The 17,991-nt window shown below is 35.1% G+C and overlaps 1 protein-coding gene across 11 annotated transcripts in view; it reads right to left on the bottom strand.

The window, feature by feature from the left end:
- Positions 1–17,991, bottom strand: part of FRYL (FRY like transcription coactivator) — a 159,742-nt gene that overhangs the window by 73,351 nt on the left and 68,400 nt on the right. For 8 of the 11 annotated variants that reach the window (XM_074541522.1, XM_074541521.1, XM_074541523.1 and 5 more), the window contains 10 exons: positions 14,877–14,930; positions 10,895–11,034; positions 10,391–10,487; positions 9,759–9,838; positions 9,189–9,269; positions 8,558–8,726; positions 7,617–7,709; positions 4,553–4,651; positions 3,082–3,183; positions 252–296 (listed from right to left, as the gene is read on the bottom strand). In XM_074541522.1, coding sequence (XP_074397623.1) covers positions 252–296; positions 3,082–3,183; positions 4,553–4,651; positions 7,617–7,709; positions 8,558–8,726; positions 9,189–9,269; positions 9,759–9,838; positions 10,391–10,487; positions 10,895–11,034; positions 14,877–14,930 — 960 coding nt within the window. The remainder of the gene's footprint in view (positions 1–251; positions 297–3,081; positions 3,184–4,552; positions 4,652–7,616; positions 7,710–8,557; positions 8,727–9,188; positions 9,270–9,758; positions 9,839–10,390; positions 10,488–10,894; positions 11,035–14,876; positions 14,931–17,991) is intronic. The other 3 variants (XM_026795289.2, XM_026795287.2, XM_026795286.2) reach the window with 1 other exon arrangement.

Genomic DNA, 17,991 nt, shown 5'->3' with positions numbered 1-17,991 from the left:
AAGCCACACTTTCACCCCAAGGAAAAACTGGTATTAGACAATTTCTGATCTTTCTCCTTTACTCCCTGGCAAGAGAAAAACATCTTTGAAACATTAGCTATTCTTAGTCCTATTGCTTCTAACAGTACTAACAGCAATTTTACAAAGAAAGGAAAGCACAAAATACAACAAATAACATAAAAAACCAAACCAAAAGTATTTACATGAGACAAAGCAACATTTCACTGAGTTACAACAACATATTAACTCACCTGCAGTGTTTCTATTTGTTTTCTGATACTGTTGTTAGATGGCATCTAAATAAAGCAATGTGAGACAGCAAAACATAACAAACATGAGAATGGAAGGCACATGCATGTTAGATGAAAAAAAGCTCAAAACCAACAGATAGCTGTCTAGCAAGGACTCTATTCAGTAGAAATAAAGGGTTTGCTATAGTGGCAGAAAACGTTCCTTCAATTTTCAAGGTTTTGTGGTAACAGACACTACAGGTAAAAAAATGTGAGGAAAAAAAATACTCTTTTTCCAGCCAACAGTGGTGCAGAATGACAGACATTGTTCTCTCTCATTTCTCCAGCTTTTTTTAAATGTTCCTTTCTCCCTCCAGAAGAAGTAGTAAAGATACCACAACTCAGATTCATCCAAGAATTAATCAAATTTCTGACAAACTTGCAAGAATTAGTCTGTGTAAATACTAGTCAAAAAAACTAAGCAAAGTGTTTTACAATACTGACCCAGCTTCACTGTCTGCTGAACAAACTCAGAATTTTGCCTACACTACAATGTGTAAAAAAATGCCTGCTGGGCTCAGTGCTGAAACAGCAGCCCTAGCGATTTGTGGGACAAAGCTAACTATATATATATACCAGAAAAAACCAGCCCTTTGGTACACTCCTGCTCTGGCTCTTACAGCTCACTGATGTGCTAATTGCACTGGTCCAGACCACTAGGTTTCCTCCTTTCAGCAAGGCTAGGATGTTCTCCCCACACTCTAAGCCTGCTTTGAGGATAACTAAAGGCAACATGCACTGAAACCCAGCACAAAGAGTTTACAAAGACCATAAATATTGCCAGGTTTAGGATTCAGAGCACTCTCAGGAGCATTATCAAATTGAATACAGCACCAGAAGGTAAGGCAGGTATGAACAAACTGCATCAGGTACTGTGGGGCCACTGCAAAGGTGTGAGCTTTCACAGCATGGCAAATGGGAAATGGCTCATTGCAGCCACCAACGTGCTCATTTCACCACCACCGTGGTGCTCATGGCTAAGCAGAGTTTGTACTGGGCACTCACCAGGGAATAATGAGAGCACCACGAATCCATAACCTACATTACCTCTTGGTGACTTCTAGCATGCCTGTACTCTTCATGGAATATCCCTGTGACAGACTCCAAGTGTTATCATTATTTCAATTCCTAATTTGTAAATTTCAACAAATACAGTGGGGGTAAATGAATCCTGTTAGTGCTCTAAGGATCTCCTAGTAACTTTCAAAATTATTAATAACAAGGATACTAGAGGCAATGGATTTGGAATTCCTTATTTCATTTTACATATTTAAATAACTCCAAATAAAATAATTTTAGTCATTAGAAAATCGGGAAATAAAATTAGGGGAAATCCGAAAGACTAAACTGCTGTGAAATTTAGATTTGTAAATTAATGAGATTACTTATTACAAAGTGCATGCATTTAATTAGCTTCAGAAACGAAGGAACACATTAATTCATAAGACACATCAGGACAGTGGGGGTGTATTTTTCAAGATTAAGCTCAATGAAGTTTCTGAACAAGGTAGGCACCCAAAAAACTTGATTGTATTTGGTGTGCCAAATTAAACCAAGCCATAAAATACCCTAAAGGACTCATTGATGTCATAGCATCATAACACTTAAAATTCTGAATTGCAGAAATTCGTAAGTGGAATTTCTGCTGAATAGAGCCTTACAGTAAATGTGTTAAGCTGTTAGTGGTTAACAAATCTAAGTAAAATATAAAATGCATGCTCAGCAAATACCAGTTAAACTCACTGGCATTTATAGTTTTAAAACATCCATTACCAGCGATGGACATTATGCCAGAAAAAGGCAACTCCCAGATTGTAAGGAGTTTTTTTTAAAGCTTTAAAAACAAAAAGCACAAGCAGCCTCCATAAGCAAAATAAACCACAAAACAAAAATCAATGCAAATACTGCAAAAGAACTGCAATAATGTTAGATGAAAAATATACAGAACCCAACAAGCAACAGAAAGGTGTGAAAGATGTTGTAAGAACAAAATGACCCAAAACAATCAAAGCAGCTAAACCGTTTTCCTTTTGACTTCATGCTGATTTATGTATTTTACAAATAAGCTTTGTAACTGTCACTCATAGCTAACCAGAATCAGCGTTGTGAAGGAGGATCAAAGAATTTATTAACATTATCAAAATCAATACATTAGGCAAAATCATGAATTATGTTAATCATAATCAAGGAAAGAACACATACAATAACTACAATAAAGTGACTGATTTGTAAATATCTTGATGTCTTTATCAACCAATTGATGGTTACAATGATACCAACAGAAGGCACAAGTTAAAGGGACACTGTAATTGGTTTTTTAAAATTTGTATCACAGGCGGTAGATGTAACATCTTTTCTGGTCTCACAGCTCATTTTCTATTCCTTCAATAAGTGAACAAAAGACAGGAAGTTTGCACTTCCTATACATTCTACTTAGAGCAGATAAGTCACTTATTTTCTCACATATAATTTACACATAAAGAAATATGGTTTATATTTTCTCTGGCATTAATAGCCCTTGTTAGCAGACACTTCTGCAGATTTTACTCAATAAAAATTATAATCCCCAAGGGGACCACACTTATTTCCAACATAATATAGCATCACAAAAACTTACTACTAGGTTTAATACAGAGACTTGAAACATTTAATTTCTTTTTAGAAAAATATTTCAGTGTCCTTTTAAACAGCCAAATATTACTCATTGTTTATTTGGCACAAGAATGCTGAAAACATATTGACATAAATGCTAGTGATTTGCAACAGTTCCTTAATTAGAAAGGATTCTTACCTTCAGATGTGACAAACAGTTCTGCAGGAAAACGTGCCAGTTATTTAAAAAAAACTGTTTCTGACTGACACACAACAGGCAGGTGATCAATGGGTACAAAGCCTATGAGTAGGGGGAAAAAGAATTGATCAAATTGCTCTTTGCAGACCTCCCAAGTGTTGTACATTGAGAATGAGACACAGTTGGCTGCTGCCCCTCACTCTCATAGTTTTGGCACTGCACGGCCCCTCTCCCTGCCCTGGGACACTCATGCACAGGGCCCTGGTAACTCCTGAGTGCTGCAAGAGCTCAGGGGCTCACACTGGGGCAGGGGGACCAAGGTGAAGCTCAGCCCCCAGCAAGGCCTGATGGCAAACAAGGACTGAGAGAAGTCTGATCCTTCCTACAATGTTCAGTCTGCAACCACAAGACTCAATTCATGTAGCTCTACATGCTGGGCAGGTGAACTGCCTCCAGGAATATTCAGGAAAAACATCAACTCAGTAAAAAATCAGACTTTAAGTTGTCAGAAATGCTACTTCTGCTCAAGATCTACTTTTAGTGAGGAATGAACCACAATATATTTTATTTTAAATCTGTGCATATGCAAAGTATGATTTAGCTTTGCTTTAGTTAAGATTTAAGTACCACACCTTTTAACACATGATTAGTGATTAGTACCAAATCTGACTGCAGCTTTTTTTGTTATGAAGCAAAACTAAAGGATGAGTAGGTAAACAGTACTCTTGATACAATGTTTCTAACTTCATTTAAAAAATGACATTTTTAATACTAATATCAACCACTTTATGTTACTCTTACATAAGGAGTTTAACCAATACAATGATATATGCTTTATATGTGCAGAATACTAGAAAGAAAAGCTCATCCATAACATGAAAGTGAGAATAAAACATTTTAAATTCACTTGCATTTACTTAATGTGCCAACTGAAACACAAAAATTAGCTCTACATTTTCGACTTGAAACATGGCTGCCATAGTCATCAAAAATAACTAAATACTGCAAAAATAAGAGATAATTTTAAAAAATGATAAAATTTACACAAGGTGTATGATGAGAGGAGAGAACCAGGCTAAAGCAGGAATATTAAGAGGCTGCTATTTTACTGAAAAAGTCTTGTCTGACATTTGCATCTTTTAATTAATCCTAATTTAAATATATTCAGACTCCCTGAATGCAAGTTTTTTACTAAAAAGACATTAAGTTAAATAACTCTGCTAAAACCCACTAAAATAATCAAAAACAAGCACTGACTTCAAGACAATCTCACATGTGAGATAAGAGCACATATCTGCACAAAGAAACAAAGCAAAATTAGAACAGATGCACACACACTGTGGGAATTTAATTATACTGAGATGTTAAGATTTAAATTAATATGGCTTGATAAGCTTTTCCTCATATAATGCACTAGCTTAAGACCCTAAGATGAGCAAAATGGAGAAGTTGAAATATTTCTTTAAAATACCAGCGAGTGCTTCTTCCTTGAACTCAATTCAAAGGTAGTCTGATAAAGCATCTCCACAAAATTTTTCAAACATGGCACATTCACTTCATTTTTAACAGCCTATAAAAAAAAGCACAAATTAATGGGCTTAAAAATTTACAAAGAAGGCAATTTAAATACACATTAAGATGTCTATGAATTCAAAACCACTCAAAAGTTAAATTTCACATTAGTAAGGTATTTCCGTGTATTTATCTGAAATAGAAACAGAAGCATAAGAAATCATGCCATACACTACAACCATATGGTTAAAATTAACAATTAAAGCAAACATAAAAAAAACTCCACCCCAACAGAACAGCCCACTAAAATAAACTGGTTTAGGAACATGGTCTCTATTCCACACTCAAAGAAGAAAATGTATTTGACACCAACTAACAAATAAAAACTACGCTGAAGATCTTCATATGCATATTTACATTTATTAAAAAAAATCAGTATCTTTAACTATCCCACCAGCTCCCCTCTTAACTGCTCCTGTTTTCTTCTTTGTTTTAATACTGAAAACTGGAAAATTAAGAAATAATCCACAGGATTACCAGTCAACCAATCATGTAAGTTGTCTTTGCTCAGCCTTCAGAATTAATGAAACACACATGGAGCCCTACAGCCTTCTGACCCACTCTGTTCTTGCACACAGAACAAGTTTCCTTCCACAACCCAGGCAGCTGCCACCTTCTTTACTGAAACCTCTTAGGCTTCCCTCTGGATCCTCAGGATGATCTATTTAAAACACTATTCTCAACCTCCTGTTTTAAGCTGTTTCTGCTTTATTTATCACATTGAGGGGTGGGGTGTTGGAGACTGAAGTGGCTTTTCTGGAAGAGGTCCTCTGTACACATAATTTCCTTACAACATAAGATCATTTCTGTTATCTTTATTATTTACAGTTATTAATATTGCATAAACATTATATTTACTAACACATAAAGAAAAATCATGTCCATCTTGATAAGAGCACTCTAAAAGCTTCATGATGTAGAAGCACAAAAATAGCATGTATCTCTATAATGTGTACAGATCCACAAAGAAAGAAATGAGAAAGTAATTATGATTTAAATCACTTCCTATGTACCCAATTATTTATCTTTTGCTATCTTAGGCTATAGGTTGATTAGTACTCTGCTAGCTCAACATGAGAAATCAGTCAGTTGCTGTCACCACAGTACTGTTGCTTTGGGATATAATCTTAGGCTTTCAGAGCAGCCTTAACTTCCCTGCTATAAAATATGCTGTGATTCATCATACCTGCAGGGTCCAAATCAGGTCAGGTTTCTTAAAATGCCTGAATGACTAAGCAAGGGAATGACAGCAAAGAAGTCTCAATGCTGAAACCCAACAGCTTCCTCACTTGAGTGATTTTCTGTATCCAAGATACAGAAAAAAATCTACATTCAATTCCTTCAGCTGCATGAAAAATATTCAAACTTGCATCTCACATCTTCCCAGAGAATGACTAACCTGCTCAACTGCACCTCAGCCTGGGAGGGAGCTCCTCATTTCTATTTAAGAAGCTCCAGTATGAAATGATTAGAGAGCCAGTGAGTCAGAAGGACAGATCAAGCCTCCCTCCCCAAGTGTGTGAAGCGCTGATTCAGGCTGGATCACAGCACCACAAGTGCTCTGCACAGCCCTGTTCCTGCCTCTGCCCCTGCCAGAGCACAGTCCCACCTCCCAAATGCTGCTTCTTCCTCCTTATTTCAAGGGCAGTTTTCACCATGTTTATGATTCTGCAAACTAATATTTGCATTTACCTAAATGCTAAATAGTTTCACTTGGTACTCCCACTCCAACTGCCAAGCTGCTATGGCATTCAAAATGACAAAATGTGTTCACTCTTTAATAGGAAAGAAATTCTTCTATTCTTCTCTAGAAGAGTGTAAGCATGTCTGGGTAAGATCAAAACTTCTTCCCATAAGCAATTACTACTGGAATCACCTCTTTCTAATTTTGTCTTATGAAAAAATATTTTTTCCTTTGTAATTTAAAAGTAATTTTAAAAACCCAAGCCCCCAAGAATACCAAACCTAACCAACAAACAAACAACAGCCAAACAAAAAAACTCAAGCAAACCGACAATCCCCTCAAAACCAAACAAATATCCATAAAAACAAACAAAAACCACAAAAACAACTCCCCCACCTCAAAAAACCAGGACTGAGACCACAGAAAGGAAAGAAGCATTTGCCCAGGGCAAGGTAAACCATTTAAAAGAGGATGAACAACTCAGAAAGTTACTTCCCTTTCCTTTCCTACCTAATCTTTCTTTTCCTATGATCTTGCTCAGATGGGATGCCCACCCAGCATGCTACTCTTTGTAGATCCTATTCCACAAAACAAGATCTACATGTCCCAATTTTCCATTCATAGCAAGATATATCCCTATAATCTATGTGGCAACACAGAGCCACAGCTGGCCACTTTTTGGGACTGCATGCCAAACATGGGCCTGGCATCTGCTAATACAACTAGCATTTTACACAACAATCCCAGAAAGTATCAATCTACTATGAAGACATTAACTGAGCTTGTCAATGGTCGACTTGAATTATACTCAGGTGCCATCATTTCTTCTTGACCTGCTGAACAAGCTTCACAAAACCAAGCAAAGCAGCCTGGGAAGAAACAGAGCCTGTCTTGACTAAAAGATTGCACAAGCAGCATTACAGGCACAGTACATCCAATACATCCAGTACATCCACTGGGATCATAAAGAGGTTTTTTACGTTGTTCATGGTTGCTGTGTGAAATTTCTACTTTTAGATTTAAAACACACACAGGAGATGACTGACTGCTCTTCCACTTGAAGGATTAAATCTAGTGGACATTCACTTCTACAAATGATTTTTATTTAATTAGCCAAGACCTACATTCTTCCTTCCTGCATAAGAGTTCACACTCTCCTCATCAAACTGTAAAATGTTACACAGCTTACTACAGAAAAAACTCAATTGAAGAATTTTAATAATGAGAGCCCAATGGAAAATGGGGGGAACAGTGTGGCAAGGGGGATTAAAATACTTACAGCAGCCACAGGTATGAGAATTTCCACAAACAAACCAGCAAGTGCATGTTTTATATCCTTATCTTTTACTTCCAGGAAGTACTGAGCACACTCCTTAGTAAGAAAACATTAGAAAAATATTTAGAAAAAGGAATACAAGCATAACTACACCATAAAAACCAGAAGCAGTCTAACATTGGTTGCCTGTTTTAATTTTAAACATGTAATGTGTTTGAGTTACTTTTATATTCCTTAGCAGTATCAACTTCACAAAACATAGGAAACTTTAAAACCTGTTTGCCCAGAAATACACCACAATGAATTGAAAGGAGAACATTTGTAATACCAGATAGCTATTTACTTTTTACTCAGAATATAAAGAGTACTCAGAATACAAAAGAATATAAATACACACATTTTCCCTCAGATCATTTTGAAGCTTAAAAATTTTTAATGCTTAATCTATTAAAATTATTGGGAATTATATTTTATTTTTAAATACTAATTTTAATTTTCAAAGGACTTTGATGTAAAGAAAATTAAATATAATTAAATATTCCATACACAATGAATAATCCATAGTGAAGTGTTTTTAAAGAAAAGTTAAGTCTTGACATCTCATCTGTTAAAAAATTATATACAAAATAATTCTTTTTCTTTAATACACTGCTTTTATAAAGACAAAATTATTTTTGATTGCTATCCATTTTCATTCAGTCTTAAATTCATATATTACAGGTTTGCCACACTACTAAGGCAATAGTGAAAGGCTTCTCCTGATGAAAGGTACTCACAAACTAAAGAAACAATTCACACCTCTGAAAAATTAGGAACTGAACACAAAAGGACGAAGGATGGCACACAAGTATAGTGAGTGACTGATCACAGCAAGTGTCATCATACCTTCATGACCTAAACATTTCAAATTATACTCATTTTACTTTTCTGTAGCATTTGTTTACCTGCATGAACTGAAATGATGCTTCAAAATCCTCCACAGGATACATCTTTACTCGAAAAAACTTCATTCCCATGATCAAACTGATGATACTCTGTACCACGTGAGGACTCTGTTCTTTTTGCCGCAGTTCCTTTAATTCAGTGACAAACTTCTTCCTAACAGCTTGAAACCTGAACAAGGGATATAGACAGCAATTATTTGCATTCTTACTTACTTTTGTGTGAGGTCTATAATTTTGAACCAATTTCTTTAGTCTGTAACAATATTAGCAGCTGCTGTTTGAGAAATGCAAGGGAGATGAACCCTGGTACTTCAAACGCAGGCATTTACGAGTGCCTATGATGATCAGTACATGAGAATACACCAGTTAAGTAAATAAGAGTTGACTGGCACAGGGCCTCCTTTCCCTGCCCCTACAAGCTGACTGCAAAGCAATGGTACTAAACATTATTTCTTAATTTGTTCAATCTTTTTGTGCTGGAACATCAGATAGACACAGCACACTACACCTGACTACATTTGACACTTACAGGATTATCTAATGGAGACATTAATAGATTCTGCTATATCCAATAGTCTTTAAGTCTACAGTGGTCTGTTCCTAAACACAAAGAGTCAAAGACTGAACCTACTTTGATTGAGCAAGAACCCCTGTCACTTCTGCATATAAGTCTGCAATAATATGAACATTCCCAGTGTTGGTTCCTGAATACCTACAGAGAGAAAAAAAAAAAAAAAGGGAAAAAACCTCATTAAATACAACTTTGCCCTTCTAAACCCCAAGCAAGTTTTCAATTACAAACAAAAAAATTGTCCCCTAGCAGGCAAATTATTACCATAAAAACAATTAAATTCAAACATGAAATGCATGGGTGACATTTAAAGCAATGTAGTTTCTTTTCTTATTTCAAAAGAAATATATTATGGATAGAAATTTTACTCTATTTATCTAAACTCAGACTTTTCTTACGGCATCTGAGGATGCAAATCATTCTGTATATTCGAAGCAAAATAAACTCAGTGTTACATTGAACACAGCCATCTTCTTTCAAGATATGTTTCCAATTTAAAGACATTGACTTTTGTTCATTCACACTGGTATTATCACCAACATGTTACATGTGAGGCAAAAGAGAACAATCACAACAAAGAAACACAGGCTGGTAATGCAAAGTATTTTAAAGTACACAATTGAAACTTACCCTTCCTTATGTTTAAAGTGCTTAAAAGCCAAGTTTAGAACTTCATGTACTAAAGGATCTGGCACTGGATGAACAGGTATCTGAAAGGCACATATCACTTACATGTATGTAGCACCTATACAGACATGCATGTATGAAGCAAATAAACAGTGCTGTCAGATGCTCCGGAGAAATCTCTACCACCAGTGTCCAAGGACACATCCTTTGCTGCCATATATCAAGCTAATTCTGCAATATAGAACTTTTACACAATCTGTACTGGTATTCTTAGCTAAATAAGGATAATTCTAAAGTTCTACATTTTAACCTCATTATTCAACAATTTCAACCTGTATTTCAAGAACATTTAAGCCGGCAAAGGGTACTGAGCATAAATTAGATTTTATTTTTTACAGTTCTGCTTTTTGCAGTACATCAGCAGCTTTTCAAGACACATGAACTGAGATAATGCATGCATGTAAAGAAAAGGCAGGAGAGGCCAAAGGCTTTATGTAACTGAGAGTATAATTACAGTCTTGTATATGCTCACCAAAGATATGTTCTAGTCTTTAAAATAAAAATTTAAAGGAGATTATCAAAACCAACATTACAAGCAAAATATTAAAATTAATTTGCCAAAGCAAATATCTTACCTGTTTTAGAACCTCTATTAAAACTAAACAAAAAATGAAATCTACAGCTAAGTCCCTCCTTTCAAGTAGATAATCTCTTTCACGTTGTTGGTCATCCCTAAAATAAGAAATCAAGAACACAGCTATCAGACACAAGACTGAACACAAATATTGCAGGGACAATTACTGCATTGTTTTTCAGGTAATCACTGTTGCAGATGTACATAAAATGCATAGGTGGACCTGCCAATAATCAAAAAAAAAAGGGGGGGGGGGACAAACTAGCTTAGAATTACCATTATCCAGCTTCGTTCTGTATATTCACACCAAACCCATTAAGTCACTTCATGTATATCATCTACACAAGTTAAACACACTACCTTAAAGAAGTCTGTGGTTTTTCTACACAAATTTAGGTAAGGACAAATCCAAATACAACATACTTGTCACAGAAGTACAAAGCACACATTTTCTTATGAGAAAGCACACAAAAATCAAACAGACTTCTGCAAGGAAAATTCTTACCCCTTTGATTTTGTGCTTGACCGAGGTCTATACTCATAAGATTCATCCTCTGTTCCATTTTGGCGCCTGTACCAGTCAAACAAGGTGCGTAGTAAGGAGGGGAGACAGTGCTCTGCTACTGAGCTCATAGAGCTTATCAACTGAAAGAGGAAGAAAAATACTTTAGCCTCATATAGCTAGGAAAATCTTGGAGTTGAATAATTCTTTCAAATTGTTTTTTAATGTTAAAAACCATATATTGCATAACTTCACAAAGTGGCAAGTTAATATTCATTTTCACCTAGGACAGTTACTGTAAATATAACATACTATAAATATAACATACATGAGTCCATTCTTATAATAAATTTAGGTAAAGTGTTACAAAGCTCACAGGGATCTCAAAATGACAAATTAATAAACACATAACGTTTATAAAATCACTGAGAAAAGAGCAGAGGTTTTAGGACGTCCCTGAATGTTGCTCTATGTATGTCTGAAGTATACACACCTTCACATCACACATGACAAGAGACAACCCTCCTGAACTGAAGAAGTTTATAACTTTAAAAACTTGGTTCTTTGGTTATTATATAAACAAAACTAAGAGCCTTTTAGATATTCTACATTGCCTTTAATACATTTGACTGGTCTGGCTCTCAGGCTATATTTACCTGTAGTGTAACAACTCCCCCATCTTCTGCTTTCTTTCAGAAAATCTGTACGAGTAGTAAACTCATTTGTGCAACAGATATGGCAACAGGAACCATTACAGAAGGAAGACTTTAAGATGTTATTAAACTTAAATTATCTAGGCTTCCTTTAACTAAAAACTTTTTGGAAAGGAGGAAAAATGACTGAAGACAGCAAAATGCCATTATAAACTTGGTTCCAGGAGGCAGCAGGGAGCAAGCCCATTCCCTAAACACAGGCTGGAATGGGAGAGTTACCATGCTGCTCACTGATGTCATGTATTACCTGTCTCTTGGATCTTTCAAATAAGGTTTTAATAGAAGCCATGCTCAAGCTGTAACTTATCTATTATTCACTATTCCAGATACCAGAATAATATTATGCCATTACATGTTCTGATGTAACATTAATGAAGTTATTTCTTTTTCCTCATTTGAAGCATCTTGGGTTTTTAGGTTTGTCGAAAGGATGGGGACAAGTTAACCACAGGAAAACCTCAGAAGGACCTCTTTTAATCTTCTGAATGCATTACTCAGATTGTTAATTAGTCAGTTATTCAAGTCACAAGAATTAAATAGTGCTGTGAACTGATGGGTTTATTAGCACAAGCAATAAACAAGCTGCATTTTAAACTTTATTAAACCTTTTCTTTAGGTTTTCCTGCAAGTTTACACAGTTTATCAATACTAATACTATTCATAAATGTTCATAAAAGTAGTTAGGCGATTTACATTGGCTGCTAGAGAAACAAGCATGTATTACACACATTCAAAAATGTCACTGCTAAAATGCTAAACCCAGAAACTACTGGCATAATAAAGTATTTTCCTCTAGAAAAATAAAAAGTTTTACATAATAATTATTTATTTCCTGTCAAGTTTTGCATTCTTTGTATTCTAATGAAAAGGCACTGGAATCACCAGGAAGATGACATCTTTGCTAATATTGCATAGCATCTAAGCAGAAGATCAGCTATTTTTCATTTAAAATAATTACAATACTGCCTGGGTACTATATTCAAAATCATTTTATGATTAAAAAATATTTTCTTATATAGAAGATCTATTTCTCATACAAGAAAACTATTTTTATTTTAGCATTACATTATGCCTAGGTTGAAAGCAGCAATCCAGACTAAGGGCTCCTGTAATACCCAGGAGGACAGGGCTGCAATAGATGTGACATATACTTCAGTTCCTCAGAATGAAACAGCAAATCCTGCTCAAGTCTCAAAGGCTGTAACATATTGCTAATTGCTTCACATAACATACCCAACAGCACAGTGAGAGGTAAAAACAGAGAAGCAAAATTATAGTAAGATGCTAAAGCACAAATTCCAGCTTTGGCCAAAATCCTTATCCTGAAAACATTGCTCAAGTTGTGCCTAATCATGAACAAGCCTGAATCTCACATACATCTGCTTTCAGTCACTGAGAAGGTCAACACAGGCTTTTGTGTGATCATAAAATTTTGGTGTCTTAGGACAAGAGTAGGAAATTGCCAAGTATGTTTCCTACAATAAACAAAAAAAAAAGAAAACCACTAGCTATTTCAGTTTCAAGCTGTACAAGCAAAAATATTTTAAGAAACGAATATATGCTCTATAAAAAAACTCCTGTCTGGTAGCTTCCTGATGTGCTAGGAATGGTAAAGGGAAAGCTCTGGTGCTAAAATTTTTAACAGTTCAGAGTGTATCAACATACAAATTTCCTTTCCCAAAATTTCTCCTTTTTTAGCTGAATTTATATTATTGTTCCAATTAAGATATCAAATGACAAAGAGAAGATTTCTGCTGTTTGGAAATTAAAAGCTATTAATTATTCAAACTTGTTTTAACAGCAGCCCTCTTGGTCTGGTTGTTTCTAACAAAAATGATTTATAATCCTCTTAAATGCTATTTTACTTTTTCATTAGAGGGACAGGCAACACTCCATGCCTTCCTCCTCCATCCCTTTTCTCATCACTTACTGAGATGAGAGAACAAGCCTTAATTAGATAGCACCTTAGTCCCAGGGCCCTCTTGTATTCCAAGCATGCCCTCTTAATTCACAAAGTACAACACTTACAAGCTCAGACCCCATTATCAGTACAGCTAAAGCCACTTTTTAGACCCAGATTCCTGGCTCCATAAAGACCTCAGGGTGAGCAAGGTTGGCCCAGCAGCAGCTCTAGCTTCTCTGCTGGATGCTGTGGCTGTGACCTCTGGATCCTCCTCATTCCCACATGTTACCAATCACTTTTGTAAATCTGTTATCTTCTGCACTGTTGGAGAATTGTTCTTAATAAGGGTTTTATACAGCAAGCAACAAACAGAGAGATGCAATCTTAATTCCTTTTGCCAAACAATGTGCAAAATTCCCTAACAAAGTTCATGATTCCAGCCATTCAGGTCTGCCTAAAGCAGTTATTCAGTGGCATTAAAGTTCAGATCTTGACTTCAAAGTAGATTACAAATTACAAAAGAATAAAATAAGAACTCACACATTTATATATACAAACAATCAAAACTTTTTTTTTTAACTGTATTTTCAGGAAAACCAGTTTCTTTCTGTATTATTCAATTTTAAAATTTACATGTTTTATTTTTTATTTCTCTCCACTCAGCCTGTTTTTAGAACCTCTCTTAGACAGAACACTAAGCTTCATCTTAGTAGATGCTATTCAGGAACAGTCAAGAACAGGAAAAAGCAATTAATAGGGCTTCCTCTGAACGCTGCCTCTCCACTGCAAGGAAGTGGTTATGGGACACAAACATGCCTACACTATTGAAGAATTGGAAATACAGACAATATATATGAATAAATTGAGCAGAGAGTCTTTCCAGACACAGTTCACTGAGAGTAAGTGAAATGGAATTGCCTAGCAGTCTATCTATATTCTCAGCAAAGGACAAAGTAACACTTTAGTAATGCTTTGAATTTACCCTATACCTTCTGCCATAGAATCAAAAAGCACTCAGTAAAAGCCATGTTACTGAAATAAAATTCACACTATTTGTTTATAAAAACAGAACCCTAGACACTCAAACAATAAGTGATGCAGAAATAAACTAAGACTTCTTGTCCCCTAGTGTGCTTCAGCATCTTTCTTCCACCAGTTTTCACTGCCACCTTCAAATAATTATCTAATAGTTTATTACTATCATATTCTACAATGGAAAATAAAGTCTAACTAGCATTCAGAGTCTAAATCTTCTGACACAGATTCAGATATGAATGTTTTAAGTTATTACAACAGTGGAACCACTATTCTGCAAAAGTAAAGCCCATCTTAATCAAATAAAAGTTGCCTTCAATTATACATCGCCTACCTGATCAAACTGAAGATCTTCACCTCTTTGAAGAGATCTGGACAAGAGCTTTTCCTGTACAAAAAATAAAAAGAAACATACATTTCACAATGTCATTGACTATTATCAAAGATAGATTAATTTTTTCCAGTTATATTACAGAACAAAGAAAAACCTTTTCATATAAATATTTGCAATTTTTTTTAGATAACAAGTATTTCTGGAGATGTGATGTACATTCCCAAAAATTAATTCAGTAGCAAAATAATAACAACATTAAAGACTGACAAACAGAAGATGGTAGAGGTCAAATGAGGACCAGCTGGTGGTGGGTGTCAAGTGTAACTTGGAGGGAAAGCCATTCCTATCTCAATTAGCAAGTTTATTCATGTTCATATATGGCATATTGTGATTATTCTAAGTCACAATAATGAGTTTTATAATGTCTTCACAAAGGCAGAGACAAGTGTTCAACGCATTTCCAATCTGCTCTTCCCCTGAACTGCAGTACAACACAGCTAGAAGACCTACTCCAGTAAAAAGAGAATGTGAATAATCACTTGCTTTAACTTGAAGTAACTATAAGGAACAAAAAAAAGCAATATTACTAGAATTTTACTTATTACAATATTTAGTGCTACCAGTAGCATATGACACACTTCTGTGCTAAAAGCAAAATTAAATTATACTCCTGACAAAATAATTTAGTGAGGATTAAAGCATTGTGGTAATAAAACATTTACAAACTCTAATAGTACACAGTAATTCTTACTAGTCACTGTGTAAAGTACGAAATGATACACTTACAAGAAATACAAGTATACCTTGCTCAGGTACCCTGGAAAGTAAAAAAAAAAAAAAAAAAAAAAAAAAAAAAAAAAGTGGAAGAAAAGAATAAAGAAATGAAAAGAAAAAGAAGAAGAAAGAGAAGAAAAAATGAAAAGAACAGAGTCCTGTGAACTGGCTATGAGGGTCACTGATTTACAGCAACCCAAGTGCCACAGTAACAGCTTTAAGAGCACACTGCAAAGCAGGAACATATATAAAGATCTGCTGAGCATTTCCTCTTACTTAAAAACATTTTAAACTGTCCTTCACTTGATAATATAAATGAGCTCAAAATGTTATCTGTCACAAGGAAAGAAAAAAAGTACCTAAAGAGTTAATAACTCCCATTAGACTGCAGTAAGCAAACAAGGAAGTTTTATGGAGCAGGCTAAGTCAAGTAGTTAACTTGCCTGGTCTGGCATGTAAAGGGAGGTGTGAGCAATTCTGATAGCCAGCTCTGCTCTCAACAGGTTGTAACTCAGCACAAAGTAACTGCTCAGTAGTTTAGTATGAGACAACACCCATGCTGTCAGGCTGTTGACAAAAACTGAGAAAGTCAACATTGCTTGGTGATTAACACTTGCAAGGCTGCAAGAGACAGCCTGTATGTTCCACAGATAAAAATTCATTTTGCATGTCCCAAATCCAAGGTTTGAACAGGCAACTTATTTTTTCTTGTCCTAAGTATAATCTTGAAAATACAGCACAGTTTCTGGCATTTTCTCCTTTAAGTGAAGCTGTATTTGGTGTTAAAAAGAATGCAATATCTGGCAACTACTACAGCCTCTGAAAACTTGGATTCAACACTGCCCAAACAAAAAGCACTTGCCTACTCTGAAAGAATAATTTGAAATTATAAAAATGTCAATGCACAAGTCATTTTCACTTTCCATAATCCAAAGAAATCCACTTAATTATCTAGGAAAATACTACCATTTATGTTCACTTTCAGTATGCCCAAAATAAAAAATATTTTAAGAAGGGGGTTTCTAGGTAAATGCATTGATTATTCTGAAAAAGCTGTATTTTTTGATCAACTGATGTAAAAGTTAATGTTCTTTCACTGTCTGTTTAAAAGCAAAGGGGCAAAGGTTCCACTTTCTTGAATCTTTAAAATTAATGTAATTTTACATGTTAAATCTGTTCAAAACACTGTTATGAGAAATAATATTTTGAAGTATATACTAAAAGCTCCAGAGAGCACTTGCAAAGCCATATTTTCTTTTAGCTAGCAAGCCTCCCTCCTTTTTTTTTACACAGAAATGCCTGCTATAGATGAATTCTTATCTGTATTATGCTTTCAGATAAACTGCACAGTAATTGCTAGCTTATCTATAAAGCAGAAATACAAGAAATGTTCCACTCTATACAAACGTTGTATCATTGCTAAGTTAAATGAGAAAAACTAGAAAGCTATTTCCTTATAAGATGGAAAAGTGTAAGAAGATGGGAAGAAGTCTTCCTGTAAGAAGATAGGAAAAGTCAGGTTCCTTAAGTCCTTAGGATACAACGTCCCAACAAACCATGTTTCCACCATAATGCAACAAAACTATTATACAGGTGAAGAAACCCTGGGATCACTACACCCATTGCATGTGTCTAAACCCAAAAATTGCTAAAGAAAAGAATGACAAACCAAAGAGAAGTGAAACATTCTGTAAGTCTTTACACAAATTTGAAATCCATGTCAATAGAGAGAAAGCTAGTTCTGAAAGTTTAGCTTCCCTCCCATGACTCATACTAATTTAGATACTTCTGTATATCAAATGTTTAAGATTTTAAGGTCAGAAAGAATGAAGACCTTACAAGTTCATAACCAACTCTATTATGTTTCCTCAGCACTAAGAATCTTAACTCTTAAAAGGTAAATACACTGTAGAGTTAATGTAACACTCACCAAACAAACCTGACATAACCAAATAATACTCTTGAACCCAACCACAGGTTTATCAAGGCCTTTGAATTATTTGACTTTTAAATTTAGTTTCTTTTAATATCTTCTTCTACCTCTGCTTTGTCATGGCTCCAGTCATCTCACATGATTTAAAAAAATCTATTCAACAGCACAAAGTAAATGTCTGGAAACTCTAACTGAATAATTTAAGATTTATTTTCCTGGCTTCCTGAAGTTGAGAGAGAGATGAAAATAATAGGTCTCCATTTATCTTTTACAAGTGAAATGAAAAAAAACCAAAACACTACTGCATTAAGCAGAGAGCAGTTTGCATCCATTGTGTAAAGGAGAAATGTCAACATATGGCAGGCAGCAGGGATCAGGATGTGCATGTGCTGTGCAAACAACTGCACC

The sequence above is a fragment of the Zonotrichia albicollis genome, chromosome 5 (assembly GCF_047830755.1).
Source record: "Zonotrichia albicollis isolate bZonAlb1 chromosome 5, bZonAlb1.hap1, whole genome shotgun sequence".
NCBI classification, from domain to species: Eukaryota; Metazoa; Chordata; class Aves; order Passeriformes; family Passerellidae; genus Zonotrichia; species Zonotrichia albicollis.
The sequence above is the reverse complement of the archived record's forward strand: the minus strand, read 5'-3'. Positions and strand labels throughout refer to the sequence as shown.